The following is a 20,815-nucleotide window of genomic DNA, read 5'->3' as shown; positions in this document are numbered from 1 at the left end:
GAATGGAAAAGGCTTGAATGGTGGCTGTGAAAAAGCTCTTAACACCACCTTTAGGTTCCATTGCGGAACTAAGGGTGGATTGGGGGATGCAATCTCGTGGAGGGCACCCGTGCCTCCGACAGCATGTCGAGCACACGAGAATACAGGGTGCTCAGCTCCTATAAAATCCCTGAAGCAGCCACGCATGAAGGCTCTACAACTCTGGGTTGGGGTGCCACTCCGAGCCACTCGTTTGAGACAGCAGATCCTTCCTGATGGGGATCGGCCAGGGTGGTGCCACCAGCAGTTTTGTCAGGTCCGAGAACAAAGGCTGGTTCAGCCAGTTCAGGGCGATTAGTGTCACCGAAGCCTCCTCCTCCCCAATCTTGATCAGAGGAGCCTGGCTGTTGGCCAGTGTGATGTCAGAGGGTCCCTTCCAGCGGGGAGTGAGACAGGGCATTCTCAGGGCAACATAGTCTTTCCGACCTAGCTTAACACCATTTCCTCTGTTCATAGCAGGTCAATGCACTGAAGCAGGGGTTGCATATCGCCTTGAATGAGAGAGAGAGTGGAGTCCTCTACACACGGAAGGCCGCTAATGTGGGGCTGGTATCGTGTGAATAAGAGAGCAGTGTCTTCCAAACACAGCAACCTATGATGAGGGGCTGGTATTGTGTGAATGAGCCAAAGTGGCAGAACTCCATCTGTGATGACATGAGAACCCTTAGTTTCAGTATCTGCCCTCGGCTCTCCACCATGGAAGTGGGAAGTAAGAAGCAGGGCTGATGTCCTGCAGGTTCGATGAGCGAGAGAAATGGGGACATTTTGTCGGCATGAGCTCACCACCAGAGTCCTTAAGGTCCATCTGGCATTTGAAGAAAAATGTCATGCTCACCTGAACGCTGCAGAGGAGCGGCACTGCCCTCTGATGAGCAAAACCTCAACTGTGAACTGTGAGCTCAATTGGAAGGATCCTTGGAGGGCAGCCTTCATTTCGCGTCCTTCCTTCAGCTGAATTTGAAGGATGCATGGTATGTATCCTCCATGATCTTCAATCACCCACAATCATTTGTACCCATTCCATTTCATGAAAATAAATTGACATAAAACAAGTCAGTAATTTATTAAGAGATGTAAGACAAAAATAATGGTATTGGACATGAAAGGTTAGATGCAATCTTCTGTTTTGGTTTAAATTACTTATCAAATGCTAAACTGCCAATAATTAAAAAAAAGCAAGCATTTTTTAAACAACAGACGCTGCCCCAAAGTGCTTTACAAAATTAATAAAATTTAAATCATACAATAAAATAAACATATCTTATTCAAAAGCTAAAGAAAACAAATACGTTTTTAAATAGGACTTAAAAGTTGTTTCTGATGGAGCCGACCTCACATGGAATGGGAGACTATTCCAGAGTTTGGGAGCTACTACAGAAAAAGCACAATCTCCTTTTGATTTTAGATTACAACGAGGGACCTTTAAAAGCCGTTGATCGTTAGACCTAAGGAATCTAGAAGGAGAGTAAAGAACAATAAGATCACTGATGTACTGGAGTCAGGCCTTGTAGACAAACAAGAGAATTTTTAAATGCTTTACTTTAGCAATTGATCTCAGATAAAAAAAAAAAAAAAAAAGCTACTTTTAACGACGGCACCAATCTGTTTCTTGAAGTTAAGTGATGAGTCCATAATAAACTCTTTACATGATTCTCAGTCTTTAGGGATAAGGATCCTAAAAGATTAGGAAAGGTAGGTGAGACGGAAGGGCCAAGACGACTGTGATTCAATGTATTGCTTTAATAAAAAAACTAAATAATATAAAGATGTATAATACATAGTATTTTTCCAAAACAAAGTTTTATTAGTGTTTTTTTGCCATGATGGTGAGGGCGGAAACATATTTGACATAGTCATGCACACTTACTAGGAAGTATGTAGCTTCAGTAGGATGCAGCCTTCCATTTGAGAAGCACCATACATTGGCTGTACACTTGAAATCTGAATGCATTGTGGGTAAAAAGTATAAAAAGTCTCTCAGAATTAGGACAACACTACAAAATTGCTGACACAAATGCCAGAATCAAACCTATGCCCTTGCAGTCTACATAGACAAAATGTTTTAACTTTATCTCAATCATATCCGGAGGAGAAAAATGGGCTACTGCAATGCAATAATGACTGGGAGATGAAACAAATAAACGCGTTATTATATTTTTAATGTAGAACTCGTTTCAACACAACTGCGGTGACCCATTTACCAGGATTTGTGTATTTCTTTATCACGGTTTCGTTCTGCAAGCATTACACAAACGGTGTTCAAAAAAGCTAAACAAAGTAAACAAACGATTAGCAAGCAACAAGCCCAAAGAAAGATCGAGCTCAACATAAACCCTGCGTCTCCTCGCGTTGTACTGTTTGTTTCTCGCTGCCATCTTGCGGCGGTAAAAAGAACCGCGATCTTAAAAATGGCGGCAAAACAACCTCATTCTCCTAACTATAGAATGTAATGATAACAGTTTTGTTTTGAAACAATTATAAATAATAGCATTTGCTTTGCTTCCTTTATGTTAATTTTAATAAAACAAATGTGACTGCAGTTTCATTCTATACTGTACAGCTTATTTATGAGAATCATTCTTTCAAATAAGAATAATGCCTAGGCCTAAATCAGTCAGACACCTGACTTTTTTTTATCTTTAGCAGTATATACACAAGTTATATCCTTTCGACTTTGGTTTGATAACATTTTCATAAAATGAGAAACACAATGCGATTTGAAAACTTTGTCGACAACGGTTATCTCTTCTGCAAAGCTTTTTACAGACCTTATCAGTTTTATTTAATGTGTAATAAAATGTATCATAGATCATGACCATGCATTTTTTGGAGCCATAGTTATAGTCTATAGACATTTTTTCAGGCCAAGTTTAACATTTGGCTGCCTGAGAATCATGCATTTTAAAACAAACCACCATGAAATGTAAAGCCATTGATAAAGGTTTAAAATAAACCCAATTTCATTTCCTAAAAAAAGAGAATACACAGGGACACATTTAGGAATGTTTTACCTCCACTACATACAAGTGCATTTAGAGACCAATTACAGGAAACGTTTTCAGCGTATGGAGAAACGTTTTTCAGCTTTCAGAGGATATTTCACTCAATGGTACATTGTTATCATAAAGTGTTCATGGCATGTCCTTACAGGATAAAGGTTACAACATAAAAAGGTTAAATCTCTTCAAATAGTGTTTTATTTTTCCTTCTCTGAGAAAGCAGGGTTTGGAGTGAACCATGAAAGCACCATTTGAATGTCTACATTTTGTCAAGTATTTCAAGTGTCAAAAAAATAACCTTTACAAATTTTGTATTGACCTCATACAGCACTTTAGACCCAACCAATGGGTAAAAGACACACAAGTGAACGCCCTTGCTCTACATCAAATGCCTTCATCACAGAAAATGGGCTGTATTTAAACCAGTTCATTCATTCAATCCCAGCATTCAATAGAATTACTTTTGTTGTCCAGTGGATTGTGGGATTGAGAGTTCATTGTAAAAGCAAGCTGTGATGTGGCTAGTGACTTTAGCTTTCTGGGGTCCGTAGTAATGGGGTCTTTTCAGTGGCTGAGCTGGACGGGTTCACATCTGCGCTGGGGTGATCATCCAACCTAGATTTTACCTGCCGATGAAGACAACAAGTTAGTATAACAAAAGTCCCCACTAAAATTAAAAGGTCTCAACTAAACCACTTAAAACAGTTTAAACAAATACAAAAGCTTTATCTGAAAATTTGTTTTGTTAAAAAAAAAAAAAAAAAAAAAAATTATAATATTTATTAATAATAATCCTTACATGACATTTTAAAATTTACTTCCAATAAAATGTCTTGGTAAAGAATAGTACAGTTAACACTGAACTGAAGAAAAATAAATAAATTCCCCAGGTCACCTAAAAGTGCTTCATTTTTAATGTAAAACAACTGAATTAACTGCTTGACATATGATTTATTATAATTAAGTTACATCAAGGGCCAAATTGGTGTAACTGCACATGTAACCACATATTTGTGTGTGTGTGTGTATGCTGTAAAGGTCTGGTATAAGAGTTGTTTTTGCCCAGTTGGCCAAATTTTCCACCCAACAGAGAGTATGTTTTTCTTTGCTAATTAGAGGAAACATTGCCCTGAAAAGTTCTGATGAGTTCTGATGGACAGATCAGTGAAAGAGATGAAATGAATTTACAGTGACTATAAAGGTGAAACGAAAACATGCGTTCACTTCAATGTGCTCGTGTGACTCCAAAAACGTCCCACCTGCAGAAGAAGAGTTTGAGAAGAGGTGTGTCTGAGCCAAAAAAAAACCCACCTGTGTCGTTCATGCTATATTTTTCAGCCTGCGTCTCATTGGTCGGGTCGCGTTTTGTACCTTTTACGCTTTCCTAAAAGAATAACCAGACCTCATTGAACATCAGCGGGGCAGTGACACTGATTTGGAGCCAGCGGTCTTCAGGTTGATTATTGGACACAGTGACAGTACTGAGATGATCACAGCGGACAGAAACTGAAGAGAAGTTGAGTGGCCTGTAGTGCTCGTGTGCAGCAACGCATGCATGATGTCAGATTGAAATGGGGCGGGAGCATGCAGATGAACATGATCGTGCAGTGCAGTGGTTAAATCACATGCATATTTTAGAGTAAAACTCATCGTTCAGGGAACATCTCTCTCTGGCTGTCCATTTTTTCTAAGCAGCAACATTTTTTAAGTATGAGCAGTCTTCGCCTTTTTCAGTTCACCCAAAAATAAAAATGTAAGAAAGTTTATTCACCCTCAGGCCATTATAGATGTAGAGGAGTCTGTTTGTTCATCAGAACAGGTTTGGTGAAACGTATCATCTGTTCAGATGAAGAAAAACTCCTCTACATCTAGAATGGCTTGAGGGTGTGTAACTGTTCAACAAATTTAAATCTTTGGGTGAATTTTTACTTTAAATGACACCGTTAACAAATCAAAAGTGTTTTAATGTCTGGAGATTTGAAAATCACATGGATATACACATTTTTGGTTGTAATTCTTACAGTAATCTCTTTTTTGAATATGCATATATAAATAGTTGGTGCTGACCCCTTGTGTGAGAGATACTGATGTCTTTTTTGTGGCTTTCTGTAAAACAAATCATGCAAATGTTGCACTTTAAACCATCTTAACCCATGCAGAGTCTTACTGTGGGGTGATAAAGGAATATTAAAAGTGCATGTGGGTTCTTCAGCTAAACCTTACCTTCGCAGACACAAAACCAAACCACATTTGCTCATCATGTAAACTCACTTCCTCTTACAGCTCACATATCACACGCACTCACACACAGACGGTCTGAAGCAAAAAATATTATACACAAAATACTCAAACATGCAAAATAAGCGCAGTAGGCCACGTACCTTGTCATTGACGTATAACATCACGGCTCCCAAAATGCCTGCGAGTCCGAGAGCGATGAAGATGTACTGCATGTACTCCATGACCATGGGCAGCACCACCAGATTGGTGCGGAACGTGTTGAGGACGGGACCATCAATGTAGCCACTCTGCGAATGATAGGAAAAAAAAACTAAAATGGAGAGAAATTTCTATTTTCTCTCTTTCAAACTGAATTAGTCACATTTAATCATTCAGTGTTTTTATACTTCACTTGATTCACAGTAATAAACAACAAAACAACAGTTTTAGTGTCACAAAGTTCTTAATCTATGAAACCAATACAAGTGTCATTAATCAGTCATTTAGTTCAGTGTAGTGTGAATGGTGCAGAATTCATTATAAAAATAAACTTGATTCATCTATAAAGCAGCTTTATAAAACAAGTCATTATCCAGCTCAATTTAGTTTTGTACTCATCTAATAGTGTCAGCGTAGTAAAACTGACTTTATCATTAAACATTAAAGAGTCTTTTAAACCCCAAATTTAAGATGTGAAACTAAAATGTACCAAACTTATAAATGGAAAAATGCTGTATTTTGGCACATTTCAGCCATTTTACCATTTGTTGGGGACTCCACATATTTAAACATAATGAGATATTATGTGCCATTGTTTTCATTTTGTAATTCACCCCTACCTCTTCAAACCAGATCATGGGCATCACCACTTCAGCTATCTTTCCGGTTTCTCTGAAACGAGCAAACCACAGCACACAGAAATGAGTCACTGTAAAGAACAGTACTGCCGTCAAAAACAAACACATTTCACAACAGATAAGAGTTCTGAGGGAATGGACCTCAGAGTGGACACAGATATCTGTGACCTTTGACCTACTGTATCTGTGCTGTACTCACGAGATGCCAGACACGCTCTTGATGAGCAGGTTGAGCTGCAGCCGAATGGAAACGTTCATTGGCACTCCGGTCTCCTGTAATACAAAAGTTTTCAATGAAAACTGACTGCTTGATACAGATTTGTTTTACTCAGGAAGAGAATTTAAGCCCTTTGCTTCAACACTATATCTTTAATCTTGAATTATTAGTTTAGTAAAGGTTTAGCTAACATACAATATAAAAACACTCAAGTGCATTCACAAAGAAAAACAAATGAACAAATAAAAGACACTATTACAAATTAACATAACTGCTCAAAACACAAATATTAGCTGAGAAAGCAGATGTGCAAAGGCATAATCTTTTGGATCAAAATGCACTCCGTTTTATGATGAGTCCTGAAGGTTCAATGACCAACATGGTGTCTGTGACTTCATAGGTAAACACATCTTTCTGCACTATGAAAATTAAACATATAGTGAACTACAGTTAAGATTTGGTACCACTGAGTTGGATTCCCAGGGAACACATTACTACAGCAAGTTATAGCTTGAATACATATTAGATTAAAGCTGCAAATGGTAGCTGCCATTGAATAAAGTTTGTAGGCACGTCCTGCGGTGGCTCCTAATGTGTTTCAAGGGCTGCTTGTCTTCATGAATAAGAGATACGAGGGAATGTTTATGGAAACTCAAGGTTTATGGGATGCTGTTTTGGTATAATGCTTCTTGTTGAATTCATGCTGGTGAGACGAAGTCAAAACACGGAAACATACGCAACTAAGATTATACATTACTAAACTATGCTTTTTATCATTATCACTTTGTTTCCCGTTTCTGCTCTTCACTGGCATTTCGCATTAAACTTCTTGGCTGACAGAAGACCAAGTACTAGACAAGACTTACTGTTAACAGGTTTTGGGTTATTAGGCAATTGTGCCGACTAGTTCCGTTAACAGACAAAACAGCTATTTTCTGACAGGATCTGGCATCTGGGGCTGGTTCTTAATTATCTGGTGTGGAGTCATGCCTTGTTTCCACCGAAATTACCCGGAACATTTGTACCAGGAACTTTTTTACCCAGATACTCCCCCCACCCAGACCGGTTGCTTTTTGTGTTTCCACTGCGGTGTAAAGTACCGGGAAGATTAGGCAAATAGACTGGTGACGTAGGTCTGCATCCGTTTCTCAATACAAAAGTACGCTGATTTTGGACGTGCATCCTCTGTAGTCCAGACTTTGTGCATTCGACCCGGGAGTGTGATGTAAATTTGCAAACAGCAGCGTACTTGATAACATCAGTCAGCTCACCTTGACTACTGCAATTTTCCTCTCTGTATATTTACAATAGAATGAAATAGGATATCAAATACCACTGCCTCCTTTCGTTTTCATTTAAACATAATAGCTGCAGACATGTACTTAATCCAGGGAAATGTGTGTGTGTGTGTATATATATATATATATATATATATATATATATATATACAGCCATTACAATGAAACCAACTATTATAATCAATTTGCTTTTAATATTTTCATTTTAACATATAGATAAGTTGAATACAGACCAAAGATAACCTGTTAGATTTACCCAAAATGAATTATATTTTATGTTTAACCACTAAAGAGACATCATCAGAGCCAGCGGCACACATCAGAAGGTCTAGCCGAGGTGAGGCTGCTCTCAGCGGAAACATGAGGACTGAGCTCCCGCTGATCGAGTGGAGCTCAACGTCTCCAAACTCGGCGAAACACTTTTAAATAGTCGCTGTCTTTATAAATAAACCACAGATTTGAGTTTTAAACAACTACATTCTCGCCTGAAATACTTAATTACTTAACTTACTACTTAAGTAAATTTCATGACACAATAACAGTAATATTTTCAAAATGATCCGAATAAATGGTGGTAAAAAAAAAAAAAAAAAAACAGTGCTGCGTAAACCCAACCAATCAGCATGTTTAGCGCCCAAGTCCCGCCCCCGAAAGTATTACCTCGCCAGCAGGGACTTTCTGAGGGGCATTTTTTTTTTTTTACCCAGAACTTTATTTAGATCCTGGTTCCTGCGGTGGAACCAGCCCAAAGTCCCTAGTTCCTGGGTAAAGTTCCTGCCGTGAAAACGCAGCTAAATAGAACTAACCTGCATTGTTCTCTATTGAAACCATAATTTTGTGGGCATAGATTCAATTAGAGAGCAAAAATGCATATGCTGCCGCAGAAAACATTGAATCCAAAGAGCTTTCGTGACAACTTTGTTATGAATCCAAGCATTTACAGACTCTGGAGCTAATCAGGTGTCATGCTGTCAATTCATTAAAGATGTTCAACCCAAGCTGAGGCTGTTCACATGTCCCACAGCACTTTCAGAGAAACGCATTTTTCACTGATAATAAACGCAAACATGAAAACAGATGAAAGGAGAACAAGAGAACCATTTAATTTTGCAACTGGACAAATTGTCTGGGAAGTCATCACAAAAGTGTGAAGTAAAGGAACGAGTCAGTTGTACAGTAGGAGTAATTCTTGAGCTCAGCTGAGGAAAGGGCATCATAAATAAAATGGGCATATGATCTGAAGAATAAACGATCAATAACCTGAACATAAGTAATAGAAAAGTGGTGAGAAAGAACCAGGTCCATATGTCCATGAGTAAGTGTGATCTTTCACCCACAGAGCCATGTTGAATGAATCAAGGAGATGGAGAAACTCCATTTCAAGAGGTTTAGACTGACAGCACACATGTACATTAAAATAATCTTGCAGAAGAATACTGTAAGAATATATAAAAGGACCAATTTTACATTTATGGCCAATTTCAAAGATAAAGACATAAGGTTGAGTCATAACAACTGATAATCAATAACCTTGAGAGATAAGTTAGGTTTTTGACTCACAACAACCCATAATCAATAACCTTGAGTTTCAAACTTGTTCTGTTAACCTAGAGAGAAAGAAACATTCAATCAGGTGTTAATGGCATTTGCCTTCTTGATTTAAATATTTAAGATTTTTTTTTTTAAATAAATTATTAGTTGGAAAAAAAAATGGATAGCTACACATTTTATAATTTATTATATATACACACACACACACACATTATAAATGTACTATGAATTAATTTTTTTTTTATAGAATTTTATTTCCAGGAATGGTCTAGAAATGCTAGAAGTGTCCACCTGATTATATTAAGGTGTTCCCAATAATAATGCTACATGTCACAGTTTTTGTTCTGTGTGCCTGGTTTTCTTACCGGGTGGATATCGATGAAAAGCCCATGTTCATCTTCATTTGGCCTCAATCCATTGACTGTGTCCAAAAGGACGGGATCGCCCTCAAAAAAGTGCGGATGAGAGATGAACACAGGGGAATCTGAGACGGGGAAAAAATGAAAAAGAATAAAGTTGCATGACATTACTAAATAAAATTACATTTAAATGTAAGTTTATTTGTATAGCACTTTTCCCCAATACAAATTGTTGCAAAGCAGCTTTAAAGAAAATGTAAGTTTCTACATTATGTGAAGTAGTAGCTGATCAGTGGTGACCATCTCAAATTGATGTCCATGAGGCAGAAATGTACAGTAAAATTCATGCAGTTTATGACTAGTAATCAAACAGATGGTGGACACTGTTAACTGCAATGATTAAACTGTTGCAATTAAACAGCACAATTTGGTAGTTTTGTATGTTTCTAGAAAGAACAGAAAAGCAAAACGTTTTGAAAAATTTAAAAATAAAAGGAAAAAAAAAAAAGAAATTTAAATGAGAAAAAAAAAAAAAAAAAAAAAAAAAAGGGGATTTTTTTTTTTTTACAAAAATAAAAACTGACGGCAACAGAAGCCAAAAAAGGTCAAAAAAAGAAATAGGAAAAAGAAAAATTAAAAAAAGGAAAAACTAATGAATAGAAAAAAAGTGATAAGGTTTAAGACAAGAGGAAAAAGGGATTGAAAAAAATAGAAAAGGAAAAATGAAAAAGAAACTAAAAAGAAACACATGAAAAGAAAAGGTAAAACAGAAGAAAAAAAAACAGAAAAGCAAACGATTAAGAACAATAAAAGAGAAGGTTAAAGAAAAGAGAAAAAAGGGCAGGAAAAAAAGAAATGAAAATTAGCAAAGAAAAAAGAAAAGGCTAAGAAAAGAAAACTGAGAAATCAAAGCCATATAACACACTAGCTATAAAACCAGTATGTGTTTAGTGACACAAGAACAGGAACAGATCCTGTCATAAACCCTCCAGCGTGACGGACTGTACAGGCAGCAGTTAGTCTTGATAACAGACACTCACTGTGTCTGCAGCTGCGGACGCTGAGAAGACCAGACTGGCGACAGGGACAGAAGCCCTCATTGGGAGGATAATCTGCACCGTTGGCAAAAAGAGTCTTCGGTGCCACGAAGCGGTACACGGGAATCCCACGAGACACGCCTGGCCTTTGGTACACCAGCTCCATGGACCTACGTTTGGACAAATCACCACAAAACATGCTCTTAGAAATTATACAGTCATTCAAATCTTATAATCTTAAAGAGGAAATAAGTGAGGGTGTTACCTGCACGCATCAGGGCTGTAGAAGGGCATCGTCGACTCTTTGGTCATGAACGGAGGCCACATTTGACCCGCTGTACCATTGATCATGTTACACTGTTCAGACCTCCAGTAATCCACCTGCAACGACACAACAAAGATCCTTGGCATACAGCATGATGTCACTTCCTTTTTACATCTGTCCTACACTGGCAGCATCAAATCCAAGACAACTTTCAGTAACTTTATCATAATAAACATCAACTCACAAATATCACTTGCCACTATGCTAACAGCATGATACTCTGGAAAAAAATATATATTTGTATTAAAGTAATTTTTTAATAAAATGTAAAAGTGTTTAAATCATGAGATACTGAAGATGGTAATGACTGCTGAAAAGTCAGCTTTGCCATAAGAGAAAAAGAAAAGGTAACAAAAAGGAAAAGACAAGACCAGAAAGAGAAGCAAAAAACAAAACAATAGGAAAAAATAAAATAAAAAGAAAGGGTAACAAAAAAAAAATAAAAAAAAAAGTCTTGAAAATTTGGCTTTGCCATTTCAGAAATAAATGACAATTTCCTATTAAATTAGCAAATTTACTACTATTAATATACAGTTAAAATATAAATATTTATTTTGAACTGCATTAATGTCCCACAATATTACAGTTTTTAGTAAATAATGAAGAAAGAGTAAAAAGAAAAAGGAAAAAAGAAAAATCAGTGAAAGACAAACAGAAACTTGTGAATAAATTAAAAACCGCAGCAAAAAAAATATGAAATATAGAGAAAGGGTAAAATGAAAAAACAAGAGAAAAAAAAAAGTAGAAAGGAAATTAAGAAAATGCAGCCTTTGTGAGCATGAAACTTTTTTTTTCAGAAATATTGTTTTATATTTTATTTTCAGAAATATTTGAACATTAAAATGTTACATATGTAAATACTAGCTAAAATTACATTTAAATATTTATTGCATATAGTATTTTATTAAATATATTCTTTGTGAAACAGCTGCACATTTTAATAATGCAAGGTGTGGAATGAAGTTCACTTTATTTTATTATGGTCTCAAATGACATTTGGCTCACCCTTTTCAGGCCGTTCCAAGAGTCAACCATATGAACTTTCCGGATGTTGTCCTGCCCAGTGAAGACAGTGAACTGTCCAGTGTTGGAGTTGTTAAACTAAATATGGAGCGAAACAAAGCAAGGAAATCAATGAGGCTAAAACCAAGTATTATCTAAACTAATCATCACAGCTGACAAAGCTCCAGGGACAAGACTCCGAAAACACCCACCTCAGCAAATAAGCCAAACTTCCCTCTGGTTGGCAGCATTCCAGGGAAGTATTTGTTCAGGAAGTCCACCAACTGGCTGTCATAACCCCACATGAGCTCTCCAACTGGTTTTGTCAAGTAAGGTCCCTCGTTAAACGACTTGAACGAGGAGCTGAGCAGCAAGCGTACAGGAAAGGGCATGTTCTCCATCATTACTGATGCTCCCTGCAGCATGAATAAAAAAAGAAAACCAAGCCGTTATAGTGCTTTCAATTGCTTTTCATGGTGAGCTCAATGCATGCTCGCAAATTCTCACCAGCACTAGCATGTTAGGGATGGTGACCACATCAGATTCATTTCCCACAGACATGCTCTCCTCAAAGAAATACTGACGAAATTCTTTATACGAGACCGTGTGGTTGTCATGGAATGTGATGTTGTCCTTCCAGCGTTTTTCACTGAAAAAGAATGAGTCGAGACAACAGAGAAATGTGACTTTCTCTGCAATATAACCTTAATACAGCTATATTCAGCTTTTTGAGGAACCACTTCTTCTCGGTCAGCACGTTAGAAAGTCACACAAAAAGACTCGTGGCCCCCCGCTAGGATTGCAAAATTAAAGCACATGATTGTTTAAAGGTGGGTCACTCTTATAAACATTTGATAAAAACACAAAAAGATCTGGCCTAAAACAACTACAGGTACGCTCGGAATAACAGACGTATACTGCATACATGAAATACAACTTAGAAGCCAAGACATTAAAAGACACGACTGATATGGAAATTAAATACACGCTGCTCAAAAAAAAAAAGAAAAAGAAAGTGTCCTAATTCGGGATCTTATAAGAACTTTTATTTTAATTTTGAATTCTTAAAAGATAAAAAGGCAATACTTATTTATAGAATTAAATTTTATATAAATGTATATATTAAATATGCCATGCAACAAAAAAAAATATATTGAGCTATTAAATTTTTATTTACAAAATAATAATATAAGGAATCTTATAAGGATTTCATACAAGTTAAAAGTCGAATGATATTTATAAAATAAAATATTATAAAAAATAACAAATATTGTGCTAATGAATTTGGATTTATTAAAACAATCTGATGAAGAACTTTCTTATATCAATTCTGAATTCCACGTAGTGAAAAGGCAGTACTGATATTGACAAAATAAAATTATTTAAAAAAATCTAAAACTAAATAAAATACATTGTGCTAATAAATTTGGGTTTTCAAAATGATCTTTTTCATTTTTAGAAGCTGAAAGGCATTACTGATATAAAATAAAAATACAATTATTTGCTGTGCTACTTAAAATAAAAAGTATCTTGTGCTAGGGATGGGCATTCGATTAAATTTTCTTAGTCGATCCTCGGGAGAATTAACGATCGACTATCGATTAATCATTAATATTTTTATAATATAATTAATTATTTAATTTTTATAGTTAAAAAATGCAATGAATACAAAAAAACAGTGTGTTTTTCCTCGGTGATACCTTTATTACAAGATCAACTTGTGGCAGACAGTTAAACTACGTTCAGGCAAACCGAACATATATGCGTGTGCTGCATGCAGTGCTCTAAAGCAGCGGAACCTGCAGCTGCTAGCAGGCGTTCTTAAACAGAGACCTCATTTGTTCCAAAACAATAATAATGATAAAAGAATCATGTTAAACAATAACATAAAAAAAAACATTATAAAACTTAGATCGGACAGATTTTGTAAAAATGTAACTCAAAACTATCCAAGCCAGAAGAAAAGGCCAGATATTAGCCTCCCTAACAATTACGCTAACTTAACAAATTATGCTACTTAAAGCCTCATGAAAAATAACTAACTTTAGTAACTAGCATACAACTTTTGCACGAGTCTACGGATTTTTGTTGAGAAATACCGTATAAGCATGTTGACATGATCTGGTGTCAGACGCGACCGCAACCTGGTGACCGTCAGTCCAGCCGCCGAAAACACCCACTCTGAGGGAACTGACGTTGCCGGGATGCACAGGACAGGTACATCATTTGAGTCGTGGCCGTGTTGTACTTAAACACCCCATCGCAATGTTTGCAGTTAACTAGTTCGCTTTTTAAATCAAAATGGTCCCACGCAACACTTCACCGTGACATCTTAATGATTATTCTTTTGAAATCAAAACGTAAGATCACAGATAACCGAGTAGGGTGTCAAATATTGCACCCTGGTGGTAAAATATTTATTTGCTGCCACACTACGTAACGCAACCTGCATTAGATAAAAAAAAAATGTTTTAGATTAATCGATAACAAATTAACATGATCGAAGAAATTCTTAACGATCAATTATCGATCGTCGATTAATCATGCCCATCCCTATCTTGTGCTAATAAATGTGGGTTTTCAAAATGATCTTGGGAGGAATCTGAATTATTTTAGCAAATAAGCACTGCTGAAATTAAATATATAATGATAATACAATATGTTGAATTTTTTTTTTTAAATAATAAAATAAAATAAATGTTGTGCTGAATATTAGTTCTGAAAGAGATCTCGTGATAAATTTTTGGACAGTATGGAGCTTCCTCATTCTCATTTGGCTCCAGCACTGTCTGTTTTTACTCAGTCAAACGCTCTAGTGTGCATGACCTGGGGGTAGGATCACAGTTCATCTCTAATAAAAACTGGACAGCTTCAGAAAATAAAGAATAGAAGGGTAACAATAAGTGAATCCACAAAAATGCTTGGCTCATAGCTCATAGAAAATACTGCACGAGCTTCAGCTTTAACTTACAGGTCTGAACATCCACACAGCATTATACTGTATGTCCAGTCACATCCGATCAAGTGATTCATTCTGAACCTTTAAAAATACATTTGAACTGGTTTAAAGCGGTTTTACAGAAAACGGGAACACAATTCTTACCGGTACACATACGGCCCCCTCTGTACCACCGTGGGCTTTTCTCCTTTTAGGATTTCATCAGGATTGACAATATGAAAGAAATATACAGACATAAAGAAGGGAACCGGGATGTCCTTCCACATGGAGTAGGAGAGTCCATTGTCTGGGTTAATCTCTACATTCTGTGAAGATATGATGTGAAGAGGATTAGTGGCCAAATCTGGTATGATGCATTTAAGACAATTTAACTTAAAACCTCATCTTTACATTTAAATTTTCAATGCAGATCTATGGCTTTTTTTTTTTTTTTTTTTTTTTTTTTTAAATGGGACAACGTGTATTTTTTTTTTGTACATCACAAAAAAAAAGTATTTTACAGATATTCAGAAATTAGAAATCTGGACTTTTGTATTTAGATCTCAGTTTAAGTTTTCTAAAATGTACACCAAGGCTCCATTTATTTTCAAGGTTAATATATATAAACAATATATTTTATTCCTGTGATGCGAAGCTGAATTCTCAGGATCATTACATACAATACATTATTCAAAACAGCACATAAATTAAAAATAAAACAAAATTCACAGTCAAGGAATAAAACAATGTGGCAATGTGATTGACTACCACAACTAACTACCAACTTGTAGTGTAGTATTAATATAATAAAGTTATACTATATGATTAAATCACTGCATGCTCGTTCCTTTGTGTGTCTTTTAAACGCAACATGCAACTATAGAAAGTCACATCAAGCTCAATTCGAGGCTTTTTAAACTTTATGTTATTTAAATATGCAAATATGTTTGTTGCACCTATCAAATGTATGACTTACCTTCACTATTTGATCGTCTATAATAACAGGTCCGACAAACACCAACACAGTCCCGAATAAAACAGCCAAACCTCCCAAAACTATACAAACGATCGCTACTGTAGACTTAGACACCGCCATCCTTATTTCCACACAGTTCACTTCACAAACACACTCGTAGCTTTGAGAACAATCAAGAGATTTCTCCTGGACTCAACTCAAAGCGTGACGGCTGAACAAACTACCAGCTATACAAGATAGAGTCATACAACTCTGGCTATTGAGTTATTAATGCTCTGCTGACTCTGTGATCATGTAAGATACATTACAGCTGGTAAGTGCCGTTAAAGTCAGGCTCTCTAATCCTGCAGGTTTTATAGCGCTCTTGCTGTTTGATTACCATGTTTACGGCGCTCAAAGCGCCACCTATGTCCCAGAGACTTCTGGGTAATGTAGTAACACAAGCCTTCCACCGTGAAGCATAAGAGATTAGCCTATCCAATAATTAATTTTATTTATTTGGCAGCATTTAAAACTAATGTTTACAAGAAGCATTAAATATGTGCATGCATAAAGTGGCCCATTTGCCCACTCCAGATAGATAGATAGATAGAAATAAAATGCATGGTAGACAGCAGAAAACATAAATGCAACTATAGAACAGCACAACTGATTTATCAGCTAAAAAGGAAATGAAAAGGCCTCACATTCATGGTTGTTGTTGATATCAAATGCTGTGCATCGAAAAACTGTATTCAAATCCTTCCATGTTTAATTTTCTTTTGTTTATGCATTTAGAACATCATCCTATTCATGTTAATACATTCGCATAGTGTTAATACAGTAATTTGTCATTGGAGTAAGTCATTGGATTGGAATTGGATTTTCTTTTATATGAATAAAAAGTTTTAAAATATTCTTGAAAGTTCATTTATTTGTATACTGTTAAACTGTCATTAAAAACATGGCATATTATGTTAAAGCAGCATGATCAAACACAGCTGCTAGAAGAACATGATAAGTTTTATTATGTCTTTATTGGATAAGTATTTGCTACTGATAACTCATGTGTGTAACACAGTGGCTTATCTAGAGACTGCGGTGACAGCACAGCTGTTTCTCTTTGACAAATGAAGAGTGAAATAAAAGGTTTTGATGTAGTAGCTATTGTTTAGCACTTCAGATTTCAGAGTGAGAATATATCAGATTAAAATGCCACATAAAGCAATAGAAACAATTAAGACAGTGAATGCCTTTATAGCAACAATGTGATGTCCAAATCTGGTCGACTAACAAAACCAATAATCTCATGAACAAGTTTCATGCTTCAGTTGCCTATGCATGATTCTTTTGGAGCGCCTGAGCAGTTCTTACAGCAATAAATCCTTCTTCCACAGTGTGTACGAGAAGCCAAAACCTTCACCCTGTTTGACATTTTATATGAAAGGCCAATCAGGGTGAAGGCAAAGCGACAACAAAAGAGCTTTTTTTTTTTAAAGGCTTTTCATGCGATCCTTGATTCCAAATCCATGACAAATCCAGACAGGAAATCTAGTGAAGGAAACAAGCAAATCTGCTCATACTTTTAAAGCTGTTAAGGGCATGACAAATATATAAGCCACAAATTTTGATTGATATTTGCTGGAATGTATGTGCATGAAAGACGTTCTTCCATTCTGAAAACACATGACACTGTGACACAGCAGAATATATTCAACTAACCTTTTATGCTTACCGTGTTACATTTAGAAACAATTTAATTCCAGTCACACTGCGGTATATATTCATTAGGCACGTCCATTTAAGTTTTAATAAAAAGCCCTACTGATCTCAACACAGCAGATTAAAACCAGATAAATCTCAAATCTTAAACATCAAAGTATTGACAACACCTCTAGCAACTCTTCATCAACTATGTCGAACTCATATTTCTCATTTACCAGGCCAACATCAACTGCTTTATGAATGGTTTTTATTTAGCTCTTGACTTGTGATGCTTTTAGAAACCAGATATGTTTTTTGTAAGACCCAGCTGGACTGATATCAGATGCTTCTCTGTGCTTATTTTAAACAGAAACATCAATGCAGTAGTGATGTTGTGATTGTCTGGAATTCAGCAGCAGAATTCAGTGACAGTTGACCAAACACAAAGGTTGATTCGTTTCTTTAAGCAACACACAACTTAAGGTTGCTTAAGACGCATCGTCAGTCACTGATGGTCAATTCCAATGAAGAACAATGATCCCAGATGAAACCAACTGAAAAATGGCAAAACAAACTGATGTTTGATTTGTTTAACCCCATACCAATACACCACAGGCTTAAAAAAAAAAAAAAAAAACTCTTGTGCAAAACAGACAATTTCCAAGTCTCTGAAGGGTGATGTTTTACAGTGTAGTTTAACAAAGTACTTCTGGAATAGAAAAGGATTTTAAGATTTAAGGAACCTGCATTTACCATGACTCAAGCGTCAAGACAGAAGACTTACTCAAGAGCCACCCTAAAAATGTAAGCATGTGAGCTTGGTGTGACATCTAGAGGCTTGTTTAATAACTGCAACCTGGTTTTGTTTTGTGAGAGCAATATGCTAGAAACCACATAAGCTGTAAAAGGGATATTCGTTTAAAATTTTCTATTTTTTTCATGTTTACGACTTTAGCAATTCTTTATGGGGTTTACAAGCACTTTATGACTAAATATGGCCTCTACACTTTACATTAGCATTGCTTCCAGATCATTCACTTTAAATTTATTGAAATGTATATTTTTAGCTTAACCACACTTAGAGAACTATCAAGTTTTAAAACATAAGAGTAAACTTCAAAAGTTCAAATTAAATTAGACCTAAACCATTAAGTGACTTCTATACCTATAAACCAATATTTTAAAAGCCCCTCAAATGTAAACATTTTAAAGTGACCATTTTATGAATGATTTCAGAGACGAGGCAGGGAACGAGAGTCAGGAATGCCATAACTTTATTCAATGATTAAGAGGAACAAAGGAAATTGGAATTGGTCTGATAAATCAAGACTTCTAGATTAAACATAATGAGCAGATTAATTGCCCCCACGAAGACGCAGGACGAGATGGAGGGTGGACTCCTTCTGGATGTTGTAGTCGGACAAGGTGCGTCCATCTTCCAGCTGCTTGCCAGCGAAGATCAGACGCTGCTGGTCGGGAGGAATACCTTCCTTATCCTGGATCTTGGCCTTGACGTTCTCAATGGTGTCACTGGGCTCAACCTCGAGGGTGATGGTCTTGCCAGTCAGCGTCTTGACGAAGATCTGCATACCTCCTCTTAGACGGAGCACCAGGTGAAGAGTGGACTCCTTCTGGATGTTGTAGTCGGACAAGGTGCGTCCATCTTCCAGCTGCTTGCCAGCGAAGATCAGACGCTGCTGGTCGGGAGGAATGCCTTCCTTGTCCTGGATCTTGGCCTTGACGTTCTCAATGGTGTCACTTGGTTCCACCTCAAGAGTGATGGTTTTACCGGTCAAGGTTTTCACAAAGATCTGCATACCTCCTCTTAGACGGAGCACCAGGTGAAGAGTGGACTCCTTCTGGATGTTGTAGTCGGACAAAGTGCGTCCATCTTCCAGCTGCTTGCCAGCGAAGATCAGACGCTGCTGGTCAGGAGGAATACCTTCCTTGTCCTGGATCTTGGCCTTGACGTTCTCAATGGTGTCACTGGGCTCAACCTCGAGGGTGATGGTCTTGCCAGTCAGCGTCTTCACGAAGATCTGCATACCTCCTCTCAGACGGAGCACCAGATGGAGAGTGGACTCCTTCTGGATGTTGTAGTCAGACAAGGTGCGACCATCTTCCAGCTGCTTGCCAGCGAAGATCAGACGCTGCTGGTCGGGAGGAATGCCTTCCTTATCCTGGATCTTGGCTTTGACGTTCTCAATGGTGTCACTGGGCTCAACCTCGAGGGTGATGGTCTTGCCAGTCAGCGTCTTCACGAAGATCTGCATACCTCCTCTCAGACGGAGCACCAGATGGAGGGTGGACTCCTTCTGGATGTTGTAGTCAGAGAGGGTGCGTCCATCTTCCAGCTGCTTGCCAGCGAAGATTAGACGCTGCTGGTCAGGAGGAATGCCTTCCTTGTCTTGGATTTTAGCTTTTACATTCTCAATGGTGTCGCTGGGCTCAACCTCAAGGGTGATGGTCTTGCCAGTCAGCGTCTTCACAAAGATCTGCATCTTTACGCTAAAAACAAAGATATTCAAATTGGTTAACTTTAATGCTTGTGTTGAATTAGTTATTTAAGTGTTGTTAGTTATTTATAAGTGTTGTTAGAAAAGCCTAAGAATCTAGAAGTTTCCTCAAAAGAAAGCGAAACACAACGAGGCAGAACAGCAAACGCCATGACTAATGCCGACACAGCCGTGAGGGAGGAACAAATTCAACACAAAATGGCGACGTTTCACCTCAGAAAATGGCCAGAAACAATGACAACAGAACAAAACGTAGAAAACAAAGACATGACAATAATTAGTTCTATTTAGAGCAGGTAAACGTTTAACTAAGAGTCGACAGATCAAAGATGTAGTTGAAAGAATAGGCGCAGATTAATTGACTCCCCGACCTCACCGCACAAGAAATAAAAAATAAAAAACACAGAAAACGAGCAAAACAGACACGTGTATGTTATTTTAACACCCGTCCACATTAAGCTGGAGAAACGAACGAATTTAGTCAACAGAAACGACCAGGTCGACTAGCATTAGAAGCTAACGAGTTAGCCCTTTCAAAGATACACGTTTACAGAACTCAACAAACGCCTCAAACCAAGTGAAACGGTGTTGTTTTTAAGTAGCATTATAACTGGCGTCGTTTGTGTATACTTTACTTCATACTTACAAACAAATGTTCTTTTCTGGAAGAGAGCGGAATGCGTGAGTCTTCTTCGTCTGGTCAAGGGAGCGAATAACGGCTCAAAACAAAAGCTCCGGCTATTTATATAGAACGCGTTGTATCCTTCCGCCGTTACGCCCAACGCACTATTTAAACAA

General features: G+C 37.1%; 2 protein-coding genes across 18 annotated transcripts; both read right to left on the bottom strand.

Annotated features, from left to right (window-relative positions):
- Positions 1-3,030: 3,030 nt before the first annotated feature.
- scarb1 (scavenger receptor class B, member 1) lies at positions 3,031-16,200 on the bottom strand. Of its 2 annotated transcripts, XM_052566487.1 has the most exons (13): positions 15,819-16,200; positions 15,008-15,168; positions 12,412-12,553; positions 12,117-12,320; positions 11,908-12,003; positions 10,843-10,958; positions 10,581-10,747; positions 9,547-9,665; positions 6,315-6,388; positions 6,098-6,149; positions 5,420-5,566; positions 4,350-4,422; positions 3,031-3,664 (listed from the first exon to the last, which is right to left on the bottom strand). In XM_052566487.1, exons 1-13 carry the CDS (start codon positions 15,936-15,938, stop codon positions 3,654-3,656), a joined length of 1,482 nt encoding a protein of 493 aa, XP_052422447.1. In that variant the 5' UTR covers positions 15,939-16,200; the 3' UTR covers positions 3,031-3,653. The 2 variants fall into 2 exon arrangements, with proteins under 2 accessions (XP_052422447.1, XP_052422446.1); XM_052566486.1 differs by lacking the exon at positions 4,350-4,422 and having other exon boundaries at positions 15,819-16,199.
- Positions 16,201-18,758: 2,558 nt separating this feature from the next.
- LOC127965811 (polyubiquitin-B) lies at positions 18,759-20,775 on the bottom strand. 16 transcript variants are annotated; one of them, XM_052566496.1, is made up of 4 exons: positions 20,664-20,775; positions 19,777-20,009; positions 19,444-19,548; positions 18,759-19,215 (listed from the first exon to the last, which is right to left on the bottom strand). In XM_052566496.1, exons 2-4 carry the CDS (start codon positions 20,000-20,002, stop codon positions 18,857-18,859), a joined length of 690 nt encoding a protein of 229 aa, XP_052422456.1. In that variant the 5' UTR covers positions 20,003-20,009; positions 20,664-20,775; the 3' UTR covers positions 18,759-18,856. The 16 variants fall into 16 exon arrangements, with proteins under 16 accessions (XP_052422456.1, XP_052422454.1, XP_052422453.1 ...); XM_052566494.1 differs by having other exon boundaries at positions 18,759-18,926; positions 19,155-20,009; XM_052566493.1 differs by having other exon boundaries at positions 18,759-19,114; positions 19,343-20,009.
- Positions 20,776-20,815: the final 40 nt, after the last annotated feature.

Source organism: Carassius gibelio, chromosome B10 (genome assembly GCF_023724105.1).
Source record: "Carassius gibelio isolate Cgi1373 ecotype wild population from Czech Republic chromosome B10, carGib1.2-hapl.c, whole genome shotgun sequence".
In the NCBI taxonomy this organism is placed as follows: domain Eukaryota; kingdom Metazoa; phylum Chordata; class Actinopteri; order Cypriniformes; family Cyprinidae; genus Carassius; species Carassius gibelio.
Note: the sequence above shows the minus strand (reverse complement) of the source record. Positions and strands in the feature narration are given on the sequence as shown.